The sequence below is a fragment of the Falco biarmicus genome, chromosome 4 (assembly GCF_023638135.1).
Source record: "Falco biarmicus isolate bFalBia1 chromosome 4, bFalBia1.pri, whole genome shotgun sequence".
Classification (NCBI taxonomy): domain Eukaryota; kingdom Metazoa; phylum Chordata; class Aves; order Falconiformes; family Falconidae; genus Falco; species Falco biarmicus.
In genome coordinates this window covers 79847036-79870631 of record NC_079291.1, presented here as the reverse complement: position 1 = coordinate 79870631, position 23596 = coordinate 79847036, and the positions used below count along the sequence as shown (strand labels likewise).

The 23596-nt window shown below is 36.7% G+C and overlaps 1 protein-coding gene across 1 annotated transcript in view; it reads right to left on the bottom strand.

Annotated features, from left to right (window-relative positions):
* The window catches only part of CYTH3 (cytohesin 3), a 52421-nt gene that overhangs the window by 11812 nt on the left and 17013 nt on the right, over window positions 1-23596 (bottom strand). Inside the window, exons 2-9 of the mRNA XM_056334242.1 lie at window positions 14061-14143; window positions 13433-13497; window positions 12925-12991; window positions 8602-8720; window positions 4728-4808; window positions 2552-2664; window positions 946-1094; window positions 32-143 (exon numbers count right to left, since the gene is read on the bottom strand). Coding sequence (XP_056190217.1) covers window positions 32-143; window positions 946-1094; window positions 2552-2664; window positions 4728-4808; window positions 8602-8720; window positions 12925-12991; window positions 13433-13497; window positions 14061-14143 — 789 coding nt within the window. The remainder of the gene's footprint in view (window positions 1-31; window positions 144-945; window positions 1095-2551; window positions 2665-4727; window positions 4809-8601; window positions 8721-12924; window positions 12992-13432; window positions 13498-14060; window positions 14144-23596) is intronic.

Sequence of the window (23596 nt, the reverse complement as noted above, 5' to 3'; positions counted from 1 at the left end):
ACATAGCAGCGAAACTGCCCTTATAACTAACCTAATTTCAGCAGCCAACCTTCTCTATCTGGATTAAAAAATGTATGCGTTAGATCATTTCCATCATCCTCTGGAATTTTAAACGGCTCATTCTTAATACTTTCATATAAATTCTAGAAGAATAAAAAAAAAAAGGAAAAAGACCTCATTAATAAATGCCTAACAGCAAATGCAACCAGGACATCGTACTGCTTCTCAGACTATTTGCATAAAAAAACATAGGAAATACTCTCCGTAAAATCCTGGACCACCCCCTTCTCAATCTTTGTTTACTCCTTTGATTACAATTGATTTTTAACTACTTCATCTATAAACAAGTGTTTCTTTTTACAGATTTTTATAAGCACTCCTAGCAAAGACATTTTTTTCTTTAACTTCAGCATTCAGTATTTCAAAGGTTTCACCTTCAGGTCTCATTTAGTACAAGTTTTGCCAAATGAATCTGGGTTTTCAGAAAACTATTCAGACCATCACACTGTCTTAGAGAAATAAGTACTTTTACTGATATCTCGAGGGACAGCAGGAAGCTCCACAAGACACATGGAAAGACATGAGAAGCAATAATGAAACAATGATTTTTATTATTTTTTTCCATCTTTCTCTGACTTACCCAGAAATACTACTTCTTTTCATAAGAAACCAATACCACAAGAATTTTGCCATCAGCAAACTACTGAGAGATATACAGAGTGTTTTCTCTGGAATCTCTTCTCCTCAAAAGACTGAATATACGGAGAACTAGCTCAAAGCAGCTGTGAATATCAGAAAATGCTTCTTTCAGCTACTCAAATGTTACACATGCTAGCAAATGTTCTTACTTTCTCTTGACAAATTTGCCTGAGATCTGTTGTACATGCTTCTAAGTTTCCTATTAAAAACACAAAGCAACGCTGTGTCTTACCCAGTCTAACTTACCCTTAGTAATTCTTCTGGAAGGTCTCCACCTTCATTAATTCCACGATTCATAGAAATAAACCTCTCTACTGTTGGTTTATCTCTTACGTTGTGGTTGTGCAGACTGGTATTTAACATAATGATCGCAAATGAAAGCACATAGCATGTATCTGAAATTAGATTTGAAAAATTATTTATCTTCCTATGTGTTGTAGCGCAAACCTGTAAAATTAATATATAGCTCATCATGACTGATAAAGAAACAGGTAGTCAAAAAATCCTGAACACTATACAAGACAGAAAAGTCTCAAATTTTTTCTTAAGACTGTTGAAATAAGCCCAAAAAGAAAAAATATGTAACCATTCAAATTAAAAGCCAGTATGAGAAAAACAGTACAAGAGAATCCAGAAAGTTTTCTTAACTCTTCGAAATCATTGCATCACCTTGAATTAACATTTTACTTGAAACCGTGAAGTGGTGTTGGGCAAAACATTCTCTGCACAGAGATTCTGCCTAGACCATATTGGTAGATCCTGTATTAGACTTGGTGAATTGAACTCCTACTCAAAGTACTTCCAAAGCTTTTGAGAAAGAGAAAGAACCGTGTCTTCAAAATAGTATCAGAACTGCGTTTAAACAAACTGAAAATGACATGGACTCCATTTCTTGGCATATATGACATGGCTAGTATCACTGAGTAATACTAAAAGATGACAAAGGAGATCTTATCATGTCTCTTGCCATGGTTATGATTATAGCAAATTCTGGGAGAATTCAAGTACAAGATCCTGCGTAAGAAAAAGCAGGATTGAAACCTCTCCACTACATGGAAGAAAAATGTGTTTCCATCTCCAGTCAGCATTTTGTTTTCAGTAAGTATTTTCCTCTCTAGCTGCTGCAGACCTGCTTTACATCAGCCTTTTCCTAGCCTATCTGTTCCTCGAACCAAGTGATCAACTGTGTATATAATGAAACAGACCAACAATGCCATAACAGTAGGGCATTCTGTGCCCTGTCACAAAGTTTTGTTAGCTTTTATGACTTGAGTAATTCTAAACCAAGGCATTCAATGGAAAACTGATTTGCATTTCTAAGATTAAATTATTGCTGAGCAGACTGCTAAAGAGTAAGGATATGATCCTCACAACAAAAATGGATTACTTTCTAGATAACACACTGTAGCCACATACAGGTGGACTTGATACACAGATAACGAGGTGTAAAGTCCCTGCAACTGATAAACAAGATTACCCAACCTACACACCTCTTCTGCCTTTAAGCCCCTGAGAATCTTTCTTTTCCAATTCCCAGCCAAAATCTTTGATGACATTTCTAAAGTGTGTTTTATACTTTAATTGCTTAGGTATGTATGAATGCTGATGTTTTTATAAATGGAAACACATTCTGACCATAAACTTGCTCCTGGAAACAAAGCGTAGGATTAGACAGTTGCATATTCTCAGTTCTCAGAAAATGTCTTATTTCACATACTATTTTATCCTGAACTTCCAAACTGGTGATCATCTCCTTGCATCAGATGTAGAAGAACACAGATGATCAAATAAATAGATAAATAAATAAAAATATACATACGCTTAAGAATTCCTATTGTTTCCTGTGACTAACCTGTAGACTGGAAGACTCCTGGGTTACAAAGGCAATAGCGTGAAGCAAAAGCTTCCATCATACGATCAATTTTTTGAGCCTCTCCTGGGAGTCTGAAGCTCCACAGAAACTGCCTACAGAAGGGAAGGACAGTTGTTAAGACTCATTTCAATACTTATCTATTAAGCATATATTACTAATAATCAGAACAAAACAAACAAAAAAAAAAAATCAGCAATGTCTATATAAAACGTCCTAGAAAGATGTTCTGAATCTCTCAACACACAAGTCAGGAGCTATTATAAAGCAACATGCACAGATGGCTAGCCCAGTAATTCAGCCAGCAACACTGCATGCTATCAGGCAAGATAATACGGCCGTTCATATTCTGAGACTCTTTCTTTTTTCCAGACTAGTAAACAATTTTCTGTATGCATCCCATTTTTGTCATGAGAATGCTACGGGGAAACAATCAGCTCAACCCTCCCTGAGTTTCCTGGCTACTAAAAGCAATAAGCCCTCAGACAGACTTTACTTACAATGTGAAAAGACACATTACATAAAATATTTCTGGTAGGGGAGAGAAGCAAGGAATACAAACACACTTAACATCTTTATTTAAACTCATTGAAAACATTTTAAAAATAGTAACAACAAGAAAATGCCCAGCGCTTAGAGAGGTGCTGCCTGTTTCGTGTAAGTCCACCCTACAAGAATCAGACCTAGTTCTTAAAGACTCATGGTATTATCTCAGGAATTTTGTGATATACACAGGAGATCTGTGCTGCTGTTTAGCACCATGAACTGGCACAGCTTCTGCTTTCGTAACTTACTATTTCTACATATAGGTACACTGGAATGCATACAGGACAGAAGTCTTCACAAATTCACTTTTGGCACATTGTGACGCTAAAAAGCTCCAATGAATTTCATCATTTATTCTTTTCTTTTTTAGCAAAAGAATTATCTGAATGAAAACAGTATCTAAACCAGCAAAGTTACATGCTCTGCCATGCAAAACAAGTTCTCGATAGTCCCTGTACACTGGGTGCCGATATAATAACCATTTATTCCTGTCTTCATCAGTTTTCATTTTTAGTACATTATATTAAAGTGTTGCAGGCCATCTTTAGTTTGTCAGCTCTATGTACTGTCTTTTACTCACCTCATGCAAGGTTCCAACCCAGATCACGAATTTTGTAAGCTACCAAAATACAAACATTTAATAGTAGCAACTGCTAAGGAAGAATAAAGTCAAACCTAATGTTAAATTGGGTAAGAGAGGAGTATGAAGCCTCCCAGACAAGCTTCAGTAGCCAGAGAAAAGGCTTCCTTAGCTCAAGCCTCAGGCAGCTCATGTTATCATCACCACATCACTCAATCATAGCAAAACTGTTCTGACTCCATATCACAAGGCACTGCACCAGAGACAAAGATCACACAGACATTTCAATTTATCTGGTGTCAGGAGGGAGTCACTTGTGGCAACTAAACTGGCAGAACTGTCTAAATCAACTTAATTTGCTGGATCTATTACAGATTTCCACCAAGATGAGAAGGGAGTTCACAAGGACACTATGCTAGCATCCCAGAGAAATCAAGTAAACTGTTCACTTTGCGTGGGAAAAAAGTACACTAAGATACCACACTTTCTTTCACATGACAAGTGGGAAACTCTGAGGGATGCAGAAAGAAATTACTTGGTCCAAAGTTTACATTTTTGCACTTGAGTATCATCACTGATTATGGCCAGTGGAATTCCAGCCCACTCCACCCACCCCACAAGGAACAAGCTGAGGTGGGAGGAAAGGAGAACCCTGGCAGCAAAGAAAACTGTTTATTTGTTTGGCTTAGGAGTTTGTTTGGGTTTTGCCTATCTCTATGCTAAGACATAAATCAGATCTTCAAATGTCCACATATGGCAGGCACACCAAAGAGTCATGGCTGTGCGTTGGCTGCTTCTATTTGTTTGAAATAACTGTAAGTTTTCACCTTCAAAGGCAGCACACACGCAAGCAGTTGGAAGGGTTAAAACAGAGCTGTCTCTGCTAACTTGCACAGTAATGCGTATAATTATACCGAGCCGTAGATCAGCTTTCTGACGAATAAATCAACACAGTGACTCATATGTACGTGCAATTCGATAAAGGAAGCTCAGGTCAAAAAAAAAAAAAAAAGAAAAAAAAAATTTGCTCACCTTAAGGCTTGTACAAGATTGAGATCAGCGAACTCATGGAGTTCAACAAAAGCCTGAAGAACTTTAATATTAAATTCGTCTCTATAAAAGACAAAAATGGAAATAGACAATTACAGTTTTGAGCTTTAAGGACTTGTTAGTTATCCCTATTTGCTTCTGAGAATAAGCAAGGAAATAAATTATATACTGATCAAATCTAAGATATCAGAAACATTCATTTGAGAGGTATTTTAATATGTAAGACTAGTATTTTGCCCACTTTTGCTGGTAGGTTAGCAAGAGCCAGTGCACTTGAACTGATTTTAGCACTGCTTATTTAAATGACCCAAAACCAGCCTGGCCTTCTTTGCTTTGCATTTATTATTACTGAACCTGCCTTGATATGGGATGATACCCGATAAATTTACCCAGTAAAAAGTCTTTTGCAGAAATTGTCATGAACTCTTAAAACAACAGTTGATACAAGATTCATTTCTTTAGCCATGTAACATGAAAAACAAACTACCCATTTCTTTCCTTTAAGAACAGAAAATATTAAAGTGGCATATTAATTTATGTACAAAGATAAGGAACAGAAATGCTTCAACTGATTGTACCTAAGAAAAATAACAGCTTTTTCAAGGGTTTACTTAGTATGTATTATATTCTTACTCCATTCTCCAAAATTGTTACAATGAAAGTTTACTAAAATCAGAATACGTTTTGAACGGACTTCTTCTCACCTATCTTTTACATTGCTATGTAAATCAAAATTATGCTTTGTTTGATACAAAGGTGTTTAAATGCAGAAGTTACCATTTAAACATTAATGAACACAAAACTATTTGGATGCAGACAGAATTGAGCCTACACCATCCCCAAGTTCATATACCAGAAGCATAAAGGTATATATAATCCTCAGGGTGTGCTTTAAATACATCACCAAGGCAGAATGTTGCGTATCAGCCTCCACCTGAAAATAGAAAGGTGCGCACCCACCAAGAACTGTCTTTGCATTACTGACTGCATAGTCAGACTAACCTGTAACACTCACAAGTAAATACCTCAAAACAAACTACTCATTCATTAGGATGTCCCCATGTTGTTTACAGAAGAACACATCAGCTCTCTCAAGCAAAACGGAGAGATTCTCATCAAATTGAGTAATGCCCAATGCAACTGCAGGACTACTTTATGCTACAGTGGTGTGGTGTAATAGTATAGTAAAAGAGAGCACTTCATGGGGGGTACTTTGCTACTCTAAGCCAAATATTGATTTTGCTTATATATACATAAAGCTGCAGTAATTCATAATTTTAACAGTTGGACTTGATGATCTTAAAGGTCTTTTCCAGCCTAAATGATTCTAAGATATATTAGATTTACACTCTAATTTTTGCTCTTCTAGGTTTTAATGCAGACTGGATTAATAGTGCTATCTGTGCCAGGTACAGTTCCAAAGACACAAGCCAAGTATCAGGAAAGGTCTAGGAAGCCACTTGAAAAATTGAAAGACTTACCCACATATAAAGAAATCTTAGAACTTTCATAGGATGTAGCTCACCCCTTAATTTTTCTACATTTTTAGTATTCTCTTGTTCCATTTTACCATGCACTTTTTTCAGTTTGCTGAGTGCTGTAACACTATAAAAGTTAATAATTTATAATGCTGCTTTATGGCAGAATGTTACACAAATATTTCATTCTGTTGACTATCCTGGTCTCATCTTCAGCTATATTTAGCTAGAATGCAGACGTAATTCGTGATGGGCCCAGAGAGGGAGTGGCAAAGTCAAAGAGAATGTCCTCAGACTCCAAATGCCTTGATAAAAGATCGCACATAACAAAAACTCATCTATAATATGCACTGCCATTTGCATAGCACAAATAACAGCTTATTTCTGAGGTAGTCACAAAAGCAAAACCTAGCAGCTTAAGACCCATCTCAATTGTCACATTTTATTTTATCCCAGGGTATTTATTTTACCTCAGGACCTAAAGGCCTAACATATTCCCTTCAGAGGAACATGAATAAAAATTATTAGGATTCTAGGAAATTAATGTTGCAGTTCGAAGGAGTATGATGAACAAACTCCCCATTCAAGACCTGACTACCTTGAAACTTCCATACACATTCCTGAAAATCAGACTATCATCTCTTCATCTCCACCTCCATTACTAATTGATAAAAGTGAAGAAAAAAAATACAGAAATACCATTAGCTTTTGTATTAATATATTATACCCGCCACAGAAATTAAGAAATATGCAAAAAAATTAAAGTAGACTGACTAGGTACGCTGAATAAAAGCTCGTTTTAAAGTACAAAAAAAATTAATTTTTTTGACTTCAGCTGCTTAAAATGGATAGGCTGCTTCTGCCTTGTGGCAAAATAGGAGCGGTATGTTAATTTTTTTTCCACTTAAGATTTTATTACCCACTTGATAGATTTATACAAAATTTCCTGATCATATTTGCTATTTGGTATGACCACTACATTTGTCTATTTAAAGTCTTGAAAAATTCAGAGGGTATAACTGAATTGTCTATTTATCTGTATACATATTCAGTATTAAAAAAGGTTGCCCTATGTTTTCAGATTAGACCATAGGGCTGCCCAGCAGCATCCCTGCCAGGAATACAAAAGAACAAGTAATAATTTTTTTAGTTTTAAATGTGAACTGATGAATAGTCACAGAAATATTAATGACTCCAGTGGGCCTGGACATGGGCAAGACCTTTCTCTGCATGAGCACAGGGGTTCTGAGAATAGGGCTAGAAAAACTGAAGTATTTCAGAAAATAATACCACGATAGAACGCAGCTTTCAAAAATGAACACAGACTGCTTTACACAAACTTTGTTACAATTTTGCAATTATGCACGTTAACATGTGATTTTATAATGCTGACTGCCCAAATATTCAAGAGAAACAACATAATGCTGATGTATAAAAAACCTGTGGAAATGTCTACATACACTGTACAGAAACTTCATAGTGAAGATTTATTTTCAAAATATATGTATTACAGTAAGAACTTTCATTAAAACTGTTAAAGTCAGGAGGAAATTGCTGAGCACAAACTGAGCCGTTGATGCTGTAAACAGATTACGGCTGCCTCAAAAAGGACCTGCCAGAACATATCACTACAGGAGTATTATCCTAAATGAGTCAACTTTTAAACATCCATATCTGGCATCTGAAATGGAACATGTGCAAGCACGCAGATACACATACTCCAACCCACTCTTCACTTCTGTCTCTTTCTGCTGCCATTTTCAAAAATCAGCTCCTGGGTTGCACAGCAATGGAAGTAATTTGCATTTTGACCATGTTTTGCAGCAGCATGCATAAATACGCTTGTTGCATGTTTATTGTACTAGGATTGATAAGGATACAGTGTGGCTGCCCTTCGAGACCCTACTTAGTAATGGGAAGTCTACGGTCAGGGAGACTACAACAGTAAAACCTGCTTTTAACTATTGTCCTATTTTAATAAGGAATTTCTTTACTATCCAATTATTGGTAATTGTAAATCACTCCTTGTCTGGGCACAGTATCAAGACTTACCGGAACTGTTGCAATACAAGTCTTAAGACATTCCAAAAGCTTATGGTATTAAATTCTGCGCTACAGTCAAATGTAAGAGTACTTTCTCAAAATAGTAAGTATCAATGAATTAAATATCATTCCACAGTGTATCCATTTAAAAAGAACAACCACCTAAGAGAACAAAAAACCTGCCACAATATCGTAGTAGTTTTATGTCCTGCTGAAGCTTTTATAGATGTCAAGATAGTAGAGCAGCTCTCCCATGCAGCCTGTGAAGGTAGTTACTAAAACCTATGAGTGTGCTCTGTAAACTCAAGAAAAAAGTTTCAATATTTTTATTTTACCTTTCACCGAGGTAATCTCCAATTACCGTTTTATTTAATCCTTCTCCTTTATAAAGGAACTGTGCAATGTCTTCCGCAGTGTTCTGCAGGAGGTCATTTTCTATCAGAAACTGTATTCCCTAGGAAGAGCAATTCCAGAGGAAAAGGAATGTTATATTTTCTTTCACAAGCCTTTATGTAAATACTGCTCATAACTTTTGGTATTAATGTAATGACACAGACATATACATAGCACATTGAAAATTACATTAGTCTACAGATTATTTTTTTAATGAAATGGTAAACAATGTTTTTCGGTTAGATAAGCACTATTTAGTACTGGTTTAGAGATTCAAACAAGATTTTTAAGGCTAGAAGTACTAGGTAGCAGTTTGAATCCCTCAAAAATAGAAGCATCAAATATTAATTGAATAATGATTCCATGTTGCTCTTCAGAGTTAACGTGCAAGATGGCTTGTTTGCAATATTGCATAAATGTCTGCAGGGACATAATCTGTAAAATCATGTAATGAAGAGGTACATAGGCATAACTTAATTACCACCATGACACAAAATAAAGCATCTGTTAGAACCTACAAACTGCAACCCAATACATCAAGCCACTACTTGCAGTGGAAGTCATGGCTGAAGATACTGAAACTGGTTTAAAAGAATTGATGCTGACACCGGGATTTATCAGTGACTTCTGGTTGTGCTGGAACTAAACTATTCACAAAGGACTTGAACTAGACTATTCACAAAGGACTGTTCACAGACCAGTCAAGCTTCTACCATGGAGCTTCTAACAAAGCCAGGAGGAGAGTCTTACCCTGTCCCTCAGTAGGTACTTGATCAAGCCCCTGGGCTCCTATGCCTCCATAAATTACTGGCCCTATAACTGGCACACTCTAGGGATGCCCAGAGAACTTTCTGCAAAGCGGTAAAGAGAGGAGACTGAGAGTTATATAAAGGTTATGCAAAGGATGGAAGGGATGTCATTCCAACGTTCAGCAGGCCATGAGGAGATGGCACCCTTTCTCCCCACCACACACCCCAACAAAGATGTTGCTGTACCTGCTGATTTCATAAAACTGTTAACAGCATCCCAGAGAAAAGCAGAAATAGCAAGTGTAAGTAACCCTGGATTCCAAATACGTACAGAACAGCTTAATAAATTATTCCAAGCCTTTTCTACTAGAATATTTCATAATTTGAAAAACACTGGAAGTTTTTCAATTTCTGCAAATGCAATATATTTCTTTATTTCACTACAACTGGGAAAACTTACATTACTTCTTGATATAGCATAGAAGGCTCTGCAGTAACATTCAAGAAAGTAATTATGCTTCTGTTTGGTTGATTTTGGGTTTTTTATAATGAAATTATTACCTGCCTGACAAAAAAAAGTCAATTTTCTGACCTAATTTAACAAAGAAAATGAACTGTGATGTTATAAGGCTTGAAGCTCTTAAAAAGAAGTCTGGAATGCAATTCTCTCAAAATAATTTTATCCTCCTTTGAAAACTTCATTTCAGTAACAGACTGGTATTCTGACTCTGACATCTTAATATTTTGATAAGTCATTTCAGAACAGACATGATTTAGTTGCAAAGAATATATCCATTTTATCTGGAACCAGAAATAGCTCAGCATTCCTCAAAAACCATCCCTTCAAAGCTTATTTGATAACTAAGTATTTGTACAAAAAATTCATTTGACTATGAAGCATAATGTGTTTTTCCCTATACCAAGTTACTGAAAAAGCTCTCAGGCTCTGTCAACCAACAGAGAACCTTCCTTCCAACAAACATCAGAAATGGCGGTCGCGGATTCCGTTTTCCAACACTTGGACCCTGTTATTCACACTCAGTGTCAACGGACTGACCAGAGGAGTTTCTAAAAACTTGTACAAGTTACTGACAAAGATAACGGACTTGACTAGAAGCCTGGAAAACAAATTTCTGTGCACTGAAACAGATACTTTAACATACTACAAAAATCAATTTAATTTTCCTTTTTCTGGATTTTTTTTTTCTTGGTAGTCTTTTTTTAATTATTCTTAAGAACTGAAAGAACCAGAAGCCAAATAAGACAGGAAAATGAATTTGTCTGGGACAACTCCAGTGGCTGGAACAAATGGTAAAATAGGCCAGTCAAACCCTCGTCAACTCCTACGCTATCTTTTGTCTTGATGCAAATTTTCTTTCTATAGACTAACAGGAGAGGGAAGACAGCTGTACTAGTTTGACCTCCCCACACAAGATTCACGGCTACAGAAATATTCAATATTCACTATAAATGCTGCATAATTATCTTAAGTCAGTGTAATGAAATCTGTTTTGGATTTCATCATTTTTACAGTAACATAATCCCAAATTTTGCAGTTGTTTAAACCCTGCCTTTGTCAGAGAATTAATTTTCTGGGGTCAACACAGGCGCTGCTGAATTCCACTGCTGCGAATTTCCAGCACAGCTTTATGTCCTCTGCAGAGGGATTCCTGACGTGTTTTTACAAACTTCACCATTACAGCCCTTCCCACACTAGCTAACCAAATCCAAACAACAAGGTACGTGATACTACACCACGTAGCTTCGTTAAACACAGCTATTTTGAATGAGGGTTTTCTGGGCGGGGGCAGGGAGAATTGCTCTACATACACACTAGAACACATAAAGGTCTTCAAATGAAAGGGGTAAAGAAAATTACCTCACTGTGTTCCTGCTAAAATGAAAACACTAGATCTCTGTTACTTAAAGAAGAAAACTTGGGGAATTCAGTGCATGTATTATTACCCCAGTTCTTTCACATTCCTAACTCCAGAGACCATCTTCCCTCCCATTTATGAATGCGAAACATCCCTTTTGCAATGACTCCAAGTTAATTCTCTCAACATTAGAGGGATATATGTTTTAGCTGCCTGTAATTTAAAGTAGCAGCTGCGAACAACAAGATGATCTAGCTTTACTGCAGTCAGCTACTGCAGGCCACCACTGATTCACAGACATGACTAAGAAATTACTACTGTAAGTCTGTTTACCACATTTAAATTATGTTACAATAGCAATGCAGCCACAGCATCTATTCATAGAAACTATCTCACCCAGCAAGGACAGTAACAAATAATAGTTAATACTGGAATAAAGGCATCTGACATCATGCAGCGACTTTGCCACCAACTTCTAGGACACGAAAGAGTTGGAGGACAACAGCAAACTACCAGGATATTTGGGGGTATTCTGCCATCAACAGAACAGCAGTTAGACAGTCAGCAAAATGGAAAAATAAAAATAAAAGACATGGTCAGCAGCTTAAAAAGGGTTCTATATATCAAAGTATTTGAGTGTTTCTGGTAAACTGAAAACAGCCTGAAAAATAATAGTCATCACTGTACTTGGAACATTACAGAAAAGCCACCAAAATGTAATTGAATTCAATGCAATTGGAAAGAAAACACGTAAAGAACACAGGAAAAAAATATGCTAAACAGTTTCCAAAAAGATCTTAAAGAACACTCTTCACAAATTTAAAATGGACTCTCAATTACAAACAACAGAAGGCAGTAAAACAAAGCAAGGAAGCTGTAAAATGAAAAGTAAAGTCAAAAGGTCAAATATATCAAAGCATCTCTTTTCAATATCTCAGGGGAGGTCTGTAAGAGAATGTGCAGGTCCATGAATTGTCCAGAAAATTAACAATTATTTAAGAAAAACAGAGGCACTCCAGAGATACGAACTACTACTTGGCTAAATGCACAGTAAACTTCTTGAAACTGGTACCAAGTTTCTACCTGCAGGTGTTAAGTACAGTCATATAAGTACACATATATGTATACAAACATACAGATGTTCATACATGCCTTTTTCACAAATAATTTAGATATGCAAATATAAAAGTCTGTATCAGAACAAATTAAAAAACATGTTAAAGATATTCTGGAAGAAATAAAAATAGGGCACTAAAAAAAATAATATGTATGGCCACACTAATAACCAAACATCACAATGTTTTTAGAATGATATTTGAGATATCAACATAGAACACCTCTATCAAATACAAGTAATCTTTCTGCAAGCCAGTTCAATCAATACCTGACCTATCTGATTATTGATAAATAACCTCCATTATCCAAAAAGATTTGCTTAAGTGAAAAAAGTACACGACTGGCAAATGACTAATGACTGCTGCTAATTTAACCCTCTGCTCAGTGTGTTACAGGATGTACAAAGAAGGCCTGTGAACTTGCATTATCAGAGATACCTTCTTAAAACATGACTGTATTTGTCATAGATCACATTACAAGCAGGAACTTCATCCCTGACAAGTGGAAAATAAAAATTCTCTACCTTCTTAGGGTCCATGTTGAACTTCTTCCTTCCCATGGCTATTTGCTTATTTCTTTGTGTAGTTTTGCTACACATGGAGAAAAGGAAGAAACAATAAGCAGTTATCAGTTGCTCTTTCAACTGTCGGATGAGCTTCTCTCAATTTGTATTTTGGCTGCTTTGTATTTTCTATTACAAAACCAAGACATTCACTTTTTATAAGGGGGAGAATTCTGTTACTCTTTTTCAATTCCTTCAAGTGATTGCAGCTTCAGAGAACTCATTATCATACTGAGATAAATCATTATCAACTGGACAGTCTAACATATTACATTCCATCCGACATACTCTCTATTCAAATAAATGACACACCTGAACAGGATCAAGTCAGGCTTTATAGACTTTGTAACAGACTGAATAAAGGCAATCCAATGTTTGTTTAGCCTTATAAAGCTATTTTTATTTGTTATTCCTGGAAGACCTGTTCCAAGGTCTTACTCAATCGTGACCATATGGTACTATTACTTACCTTTCTTCTACACTAGTCAGATTATCAATTTCTGTCATAACCTCAGCAATTTCAAATTTTAATCTCTGCCAAAAGAAGGAAAGACAATACGTTAACCTACATTAAAACACTTTTTGAAATCATCTATCATACGTTAATATGATAAATTAGATTTTGGGTTTTAATATTTGCTAGTCACCTGAAGAAAAGTGATGAGTCTTGCAGGTTCCTTAGATATTTAGCTTAAAGATTTTACCACAGCTGAATGACTTGAACACATGGATCTAACTCCCAGTGTGTGCTCACGTCAGAGCACCAAGACCAAACTGCCATTACCAATTTCAGTGTAAGATTCCTTTACCCAGATTTCTCACTCACTCCTATCCTGTAAATCTGCTGTTTCATGAGTTCCTGATTACACAAATCAGATGTGTACATGTGCACAAATTATGTTACATAAATACAGAAGTTACAATTTTTATAAGTACAAAAATGATGCACAAATCCTATTTATTATCAGTACTATTTAGCTTAAGCCATTTATATGCTTTTAAAACCATTACCTGGAATTCATATCTAGGTATGCAGTTTACTATAATTTAATCTACTGAAGCAGTCATCTAGGGATCTTTACAGATAAATCAGTTACCTCAATATCATCAATCAATTCTTTTTTCCTGCGACGAATATTTAAAAGCTCTTCTCTTTCTTCTATGGAGAGGTCATCAGGCACTAGAATAGAGGAAAATGTACAGACATTTGCATTTGCAAACATACCTCATCACAGAAAACTGAATAAACCTGATTAAGAAAAGTAAATTTACTTGAAACATCAGGGCAGTATTTTTTTAGCTGGGATCATTTTCAGGAAAGGAAGAGGGGGGAACACCCAAAAAAAACCCCAAACCTAATTTATTGGAATTCTACTTTACAGAATCATAAGTAACGTAATTGAATGACTTAGGACAGAACCTATCTTTAAAAAGAAAGCTAGACAATCAAAGGAAACTTGTTATCATATAGTATGTGGAAAAACTGGGATCTACAGCTTAATTGCCCAATTCAATTCCGATATCATTCCAATGATTTCAGTAACAGACCATGTTACTGAATTATGTAAATGAATTATGATTCAGAAGACATTATTATCTTTCAGGGGGAAAAGCCAAAGAACAGCTAAAGCTAAATGCAAGATGTGTATCCTGGTGCTGATTTCAGACATCATCATTTTAGCAGTACCCCTTCATTTGGTTGCTTTGTAGAGTAGAGATGCAATGCTACTAACACCAGCTACTTTCCATCAGTAGGATATACGAATAAATAAAGTCAGAATCAGTTATTTAACACAGTTTATCACAACCATCTGGTTTTGTATAACATCATTTAAGTGAGTCTGAAGTATTTAAGTCAACACTAGGTCTCTTCTTGGCTATGGTAAAACAAATATGTTACCCTGTTGATAAAAATTAGTTGCTACTGAAGATGTAAACATGTTTCTATATACAGCTATGGCTGTCACTCACTCACTCCATAGTCTCTGCCTGACAACCAGCAAACACGAGAAGTTATTCGCACAAAATCTCTGCTTTTCTTGAGCAATTTTATTTTCCCTAGCAAGAAACTACTTTGAACAGAGATTACTCTCACTCACTCGTACGGCACTAGACATGAACCACAACTATTCGCCTCCTTTGCAATGATCCTACAGCACCAGTTCTAATGCTACCCACTTTCTGGAAATAGCTCCTTAATTATAGAACAGCTTTTCCTTCTAGCTCAGTAAAAGGGAACAACAAAAATAATGATTAAGATATTCAGATGGTTCTGTCCCAACAGCAACACAGAACAGATGCAGTCATTTGGGATGGCAAAAGCGGTTTCCTCATGTCACATACACATGTTAACAGGCCACAGCAATACGATCGCAAGCAAAAGGTTCAGCCCGACAGGATGTTTTTTTAAAGACACATCTGAAACACAGCCTCTGTTCAAATCTTAACAATGAAATATATTGATTATTTTCAACGTCCAGTGGTTAAGCTCCTTTCCTTTCAGGATACAAATCATAACATCAAATCCAAATGGCAACAGGCCTTGTTAGACATGAAGTAATTATGGAAAATGAGCTCATTTAACTACTCCAGATACAAACATGATTAAATTACTTCCAGTTTAGGAAATGCAGTCTTCTGTTGAATGAATACCAGACTTCAGGACGTTCACCTACTTTTTGCCTTCGTCTCATCAGAAACCCACCCACTCCTAAAACTTCTTTGCATGCAAATACTGGTAAGATTCTTTTCACATCAAACCTTATGAATACACATGCCTACACCAAATCTTCGTCTTATATGTATACTCTAAGATCTTAAACCATCAAAAACTCAAGAGATTGTATGACTACGCACACTATGTACATACACATACCGCAAATACTTCAATTAGTTAACTCAGGACTGACAATAAAAAAGACTGTTACCCAGCGTTTAATAAAAAGGCAAACTGTGTGTAATCAATCACTCTCTTAGCTAAGAAATACACTCAAATATCCTTAAAGCACATTTGCAGTGTTACATCAGTAGATGAAATTAGATTAAAATTTTGCAGCAGCAGTATTACTAAGAGTTCTTAAATTTTTAACTTTTTGCCACTGCACACACTTTGTTAACTCTCACCTTCACTGGCAGTTGGAAATACTTCATCAGAACTCAAACAGAAAGTAATCTTTAGAGTCCTAAATATTTAGAATTCATAGATGGTGCTTGATTTTTCTTCAAGTTGAGTTACAAAATCTCTGTATTAGCTGTTATCACAAACTCTTCCCAAAGCGGAACGGCAGCAAGTGGTACTGCGGTTTTATCTCCCTTACATTACCGTCCAGTGAAAGCTCCTTGGGACAGGTTTTGAATACCTACCAGAAGTGAAATTGCTATATGGAATCAACACTAATTGTGACAGTCTTCTATGGTCAAGCAACCCACCAAAGAAAAGAAATCAAAACACCTCTATCTTTTTCCCCACAGCACCCAAAGACTGTCTGCTGGGTTTTTCCTTTCCTCTGATGACAGCTGCAGCAGACAACAACCCTCACAGTACAATTAATGATGCTGTTAGAACAAAAAGGAAATAAACTAAATGGGAGTCAGACTGCCTTTTGCATTAGGAAATAACGCCAAGTATCTATCTGCCAGGTACAAGACAAGAAAAGCCTGCTAGGAAAGAAGATTCTGCACTTGGAGAGAACTTGGAAGACAGCACTTAAGAGAAAACTGCACATTAACACAACATCTTTAAATAACAGTATTGATATCAGAGGCAAAATATTCCAGTACTTTGGTAAGAATAAAAGAACCAGTATACAACAGAGTCAGGGTTACAGTACTGCTCAGCTCCCAGAAACTATCAGTATAGTCAATATTTTACTTCTACTCACATCACCAGTAGAGAGAAAGAATGATTGACTTGTCAGGATGACTCCTAAGTGCACTGTCTAATCATCACCACAAATTGGCATGTGTGTGATACACGAAGATGTTTGCCCTAGTCTCATCCTTCTATCGGTTGTATATCATCACTGCCTCCCTTCTACAGCATTGCTGTTTACGCTGATATGAAAACTTACAAATGGGAACATGAACTCGCCAAAAAAAAAAAAAAAAAAAAAAAAAGGTTCTTAAGAGACTATATGTGGCGTTACAGCTTGCAAATTCAGAGGGTGATGGCGTCTGCTCCAGGAGGCTACACGACTATGTCTATTGTCCATGTTGTTTCAATTCTCTGTCTTGAAACAAATTTTAATAATATCTCTGTGTTTCAATGAAGGCTTCTGAAATACTAACATTGGAAGATGAGTCTACCTTACCTGAAAGGAAGGAGAGAATGGAAGATACTCGACTGCAGCTAAAAACAAAACAACACACATCGCCCAAAAAAAACCTCTGCTAACACTAAAGGGCATCCACCATTAGTTAAACCTTTTCCTTACAAGTAAGGAGAAGTACTGACTGACTCTGCATTTTTCATTTCAACCATTCTTTGCTTTTCACGGGTCCCTAATGATTCAAGAACACCTCGAAAACATTAAAACCCCTACAATCCTATTTCTACATAGACAGTGTTTCCTCAGTGTCAGACTCAAACGGCAATCAGTCCTTTTAACGAGCATGAGGTGCCTTATGCAACCTGCAACACAGAGAACAACAGTGAGAGCCTGAAGATAATTTTCTTTGGAAGCAAAGGGAGTTGTGGTGCCCAGGTATTCTTAGAAAACTGAATAAGCACATTGAGTATTTCCATCTTGAAAAGAAAAATATTCATTTTATTTATTTAAAAAATTTGAAAAACACCATTGAGATTATCAAGGCTGATGTTAGATTCACGGCAAGCAAACAGGAGATCGAAAATGGCTGATGAACAACAACAATGCATTAAAACATCTTTACAGCTGTAAGCGAATATTGCAGATGGTGAGTGACTATCTGCCCTGGCAAGACCCCATCCATAAGCCACCTTTTTGACCTCAGCAGCTAGAACACTTCTGCTTTTCCTAACATAATCCTCACACAGAAGACCTCATAGAGTGCATATTTGTTCATTAAGACAGATTTTATAGCTGCCCTGAGTCATTTCCAAGTCTTTTGTCCTTCACCAATCTAAACACAAAGTAGACAGGATGGGAGGAGTTAGCAGGAACATTTAAATACTAAAAAAGAACAAAAGCATTTCAGTATAGTGAACAAACTGCAGCTGCAGCATGCTGTCATGCTATCTTCTAATCTTTAAAGACAATGTTCTAATACTTGCGTGAAAACTTTTTAGCTTACAGGGAGAGTGCTTCCTTTTTCTAAAACTTCAGTTTCAGCTACTACTAAACAGAATATACAATATACAGACTGATATTTTATTTAAAGAGGAAAAAAGTTGTTGGAAGTACTTCAACAATTGAAGAGAAATACTCTTGGCCAAGTATTAAGAGATGAAAACACACCACCATATATGTTGCTACTCCTGCTGCTACCAACAAAAAAAAATAAAAATATATTCCAACTTGGCCTTCAAAAAAATAAAATATATTCCAACTTCTCTTCAATTACTGTAACAGATCTAAACATACTTAAACGAATTTTGTGTGAACACACACTTGTTGGAATACACGTTTAATACAGGTTTGTTTACTCTAAATGTGTTAGGAAACAAATCCAAACAAAAACCAACCTGTAGCTTGTCATAGAAATCAGTATATCGTCCTGAGCTTGTGATGTCACTTCGGTAAATAATTTCCCACTACTGATAACCCAAGTACAGTATCCAAACAGGAGCATTAGCCCATAACCGTGACATTTACCAACATGTATAAGAGGCATTTTTGAGCACGCAGGCACCAAAAAAAGAAAAGCCTTTTCCAGATTGAGAAAGAACTGCAACAGATAGACTTGCAAAAGTCCTACAGGTTAGTGAAAATTAGGAGCAAATCCTGTGACAGGAGACAAATCTAGTACTTTCCAAGTCCGTACCTCTGATACCTTCATCTTTTTCAGTAGCAAAAATTAAATCCTTTTCAGCTCTCCAATGGTACTGTATGAACCAAAACTCATGCGTTTGAATTTCTTTTACTTACTACCCTTTCCACCAGCAGTCACCAGCCAAGGTGTAGAGCGATCTCATTCCACCACTTCAACTGACTTCAGAGTTGAATCTCTCAAGAGGACACAGTAAAAACGACAGCCAGCAGAAAGCAAACATCTAGCAGTATCTAAGAATAGACAAAACACTAATCCTGTAACCCCACTTATGAAGCAACATAAATCCCTGACTCTCATTGCTCAACTAACTTGATTTCATAAAGACAAATATTTTCCTTCTTCCATGTCTGCCCCAAATTGCTGGTCTCAAGTATTTCCATTCCAAGCAAAGAACAATTAGATGGAATTTAATTTTGCTGCAACTAAAGAATCTTGCAAGTGTAAAGATAATTTATACAACACAAGGCTTAAAACTAAACAAACCTATCGTCACCCATACACAGAATGGGTAGACATGTTTCTTCTGGCCTTTAAAATAACACACATTCATCTCTGAGAACAAATGTGATTGTCTCAGGACATCTGCCTCAAAGGACATTCTCAGGCTAGTCTCTCTTCCTTTCCCCCTACACGGTCCCTTTTTAAAAACTTAATTATAGGAACATTTTCCAGCTTTGAGATGAGATATATAAACAAAGCTGTGACCACTTGTGACTATTAAAAATTCCATAGAAGTTTTTGTAGGAGGACGTCCTCCTCAACAGATTTATTTCACAGTGCAAAAACAAACTATATCTGCATTAAATTCAATCAGTAAAACTAGCTGGATTTGATTGCTTCCTTCTTTCAACTACCTTACTGCATTAAGCTCTGCTATTCAGTCACTGCTGAATATGTTCTAGCATAGGAGCGATCACACTTCCATTAAGAGGGGAAATAATCCTGCACACAGTATCCTTTCACATACAAAAAATGACCAGTCAGTGGTATGAGGAATTTAGGACCGAGTCCATGGCTTGCAGAGTTATTTTGAGAGTTTTCAGTCACAAGGGACACTATGGCCAGAAAGCACGTTAGTGGCCAAACCCAGACGAGAACCTCAAACTCACTTCCATCATTCTCATTGTTTAGCTGCTGGAAATCACACCATTGCAAGATGTTCCTGCAGCATTTTTCACTCTAGGATAAGGAGATACCTTACAGGCAAGTTATAGTGAAGATACTGTCCTTCTGCACTTCTAATACAGGGGTGGGGGACACAACAACCCTAACAATATTAATCCTCTTACCCCATTAAAATGTTTTCAGGAATTTAGAGGAAACAGTTTCCCTCTGACATAACCCACTAAATCTTCCAGGGTTTTAAGTTTTTTTTTTTTACTTCCACTGCAAGGTAGATTTAATTATACCAGTGATTCAAGTGTGTGGGGTTTTTTTTGTTGTTGTTTTTTTTTTTTTTAAAGAATAAAAGCATTAACAATTGGAACTATGAAATACATTTTTATTCTATACAGGAAAAGAGACAGCAGGGTAACTGCACTGCCAAGCGTGAAATCATCTCGTGAAAAACAAACAGTATTTATTATAATCCATAAGAATGACTTCAAATAATGCAAGATTTTGTGTTTGTCCTGGTCAGAAATAACCATATATAATTCAGTAAGTGCTAACATTGCTAGCCAAGCAGAAAGTATGCAGTTCCAAAGCTGTGCCAAACCAGGGTCCAGATAACGGTGATTTAAAGCAGGGGATCCAACCCACACATTTTACCCGCCTCCCAAAACACATTTAATTTCAGCTGTCACACATGGAAGAGTGCTGCCTCACCATGGTACCTGCAAATAAATATGCTTCTGTCTATAAAGTACAGACCACAGTAAATGCATTTCTTGAACCTGACAGGAGCTCGCAGCGAACAACTGCAGCATATGTATATTTACAAACTGCGTATGTAGATAGATAACATGAGCAGCAACAGCTGTGTAGTGAAAGAAAAAAGTATGAAGGCCTTTCATAGTTCTTGCATGAGCTGCTAACTGTTAGTTGCCCTTCTTAATGGCACTGAAGCACAAATAGGTACTTCACAACTTTCACATCTTCACCTTGCCAGGCAGATACACCCAAAGGAAGACCTGGAGAGACATCTACCTTGCTATTTAGCTCCTAATGATGCCACTGACACAGATACTTGCCCTTTGAAAGCAGTGTGTATTTACGTTAATGAATACTTCTTTTTTACTGTTCATGCTGTTATTTTTATGAACAGGCAGTACTGAAGGCCACAATTACATTTTATTTACCTCCCTTACATCTTCCATTCATCAATGTATCTTATTTCACCATTTTGATATATTTTCATTAGGAAACCAAGTGTTTTGCAACAACAAAGAACCACCTTCAAGCAAATAAAGAAGCATTACCTGGGGAGAAAGAAAAAACACACAGGGACCAGCTCTGAGCAAGATTTCACAGGTAGCAAGCTGGTACCGGCTCCTGTATGTTCCTGCATCACTTTGCCACTTGCTGCTCCCAGATACACGATCCTGCCCGCATCCTGTTTTTCCGGGTTTGTCTCTTCCCAGTTTAGTGGGCCAAATGGTTACACAGAGATCACAGAATTGCCCAAGCCAACACAAGAGGCCAGCAGAAACCCCCTGGCAGCTGGGATGTACAGAGGACAGCAAACCCCTTGACACCAGCCAGCCCTAAAACCAGCTTAGCTCAGACCCCAAAACCCCACCCTTGCTGTGTTCTCTAAATCCCAGAAGTAGTTCAACCTGATATTAAAAATAGATAACTGTGGATTTCCTTTTATAAGTATTTTTCTTTTTAAGTTGCTCTACACTTGCTTCAAGATCAGAAGATGCTTCTAGGCCAACTTTTCTTTCTAAAATATGTAAATACAGATTACTGAATATGAAAAGAAACCTGAGTTTAACTTAACATTCTCTTACTCAAATACGTTAATACTTGCATTAATAACAAAGTGTTAAAATATGCATGCCCACACATATTTAAGAAGTACAGAAAAATTTTATGCTAGCTAATGTGGACATTATGAAGGGAGATGTTGGCCACACCATAGTGGTACGTGTTTCGGGGAGGGTTACGAACAGATTAGCACAGATACAGGAAGTACTATCCAATATAACACATGCCTTCATTAGCATCAGTTACCAATCACTATTCAAGACATCTGGTGAATCACCATTTTGATTACAGTGCTACAGCTATACACTGTCACTTATACTACCATCTTAACATTATAGTCCTCTTTCAACAGGGAAAACAGTAACATCAAAGTAATGAGAGACAAACATACTACTTCACAGTGCCAAGCACCGTAAGTAAAGATGCAGTCTTGCATTGTCTTGCTGGTTTAGGGACAGTGGTGCATTTATATTGCCTTAAAATTTTCTTACTTCGCTTTCAGCCTTTTAACAAAATGACTGCATCTCATTCCTCTTCCCCACAGTGAATAATGGGGAGGGGTGATCTGAACCAGCTTTGTGTATAACACAAAGTAAAAGCTGTATAAATACAGATATTACCCTTCCGAAAATAAAGAGGCCTCAAGCCTTTTCTTTACACTGCATCACATCAACAAAACATTGTCAAACAGAATCAAATTTCCCCCACCCCAATATGTATGCTGCAAGGCAGAGTTCAGATAAACAATTTTGGGACAACTCAGTAATAATTTTCTCCCTAAGGAGCACTTACATGTGCAAAACTGGAGAAACAAATAGGTAGGTTATGTAGTGCTACAGCTGAAATCAGATGAATTTTCTCTGGTTTGCATTTGAAAGCCCTTGCTTATAGTATATTATATTACAGTAAGCATTAGAAAGGCTAAATTTTGTGTTATAGTAGAAGTCTGCAAATTCTGAATGTCTTGTTTGCTTTCATAGCAAGATCCAGGCCACAAGAAATTTTAGCACCTCAGAGAGAGAATGACCCAGCAACAATGCCAGGAGAAACTATGGGTAACAGCTGATAGCACATAATGTATCCACTTGCAATGCAAAACAACAACCACATTTTAAGTGGGAGTCTCAGGAAGGAAATCAGGGTTCCCCCTCGGCATTATCTAGGAGGTGAAAGGAAGAGATCACCATGCCAAGTAGGCACAACATAGCTGACACATTAAAAATATCATATATTTAACTGAAACCCTTCATTCACTACAGTGCAAAGAAAGGGCAGCAAAAGAAGAGTGGATTTTGCTTGCCTGCAGCAGGAAGAGAAAATTCTGAAATCAAAAAGCATAGATGCAATAGCTTTCCAAAAGTAAGATTTTTAAGCTATAGAATAGAAGCAGCACATACCTTTTAACTTGGGGCATCTATGATTTTGCCCAACAAAAGTGTAGTGTATTGCTACACAGAATTATACAAAGAACGGGATGGAAAGGGACTGGATGGTCCCATGATCAATTTCTACAACAGCGCAATTCACTTCTCATTGAGCCAACATACAAGCCATGCTGACAGTAATTAAAAAACACTTCAGTTTTAAAAAACTGCAAGATGACAACACTTCAGGTAAACAAGCTTTAGCAGACTTCTCCTAAGTCTTCAGCAGACTGACATTATGCCATATAATATGAAGACATTATCTAGTTCAAATCCAGATCAGAAAATTCGCAAAGAATCCACCTTTG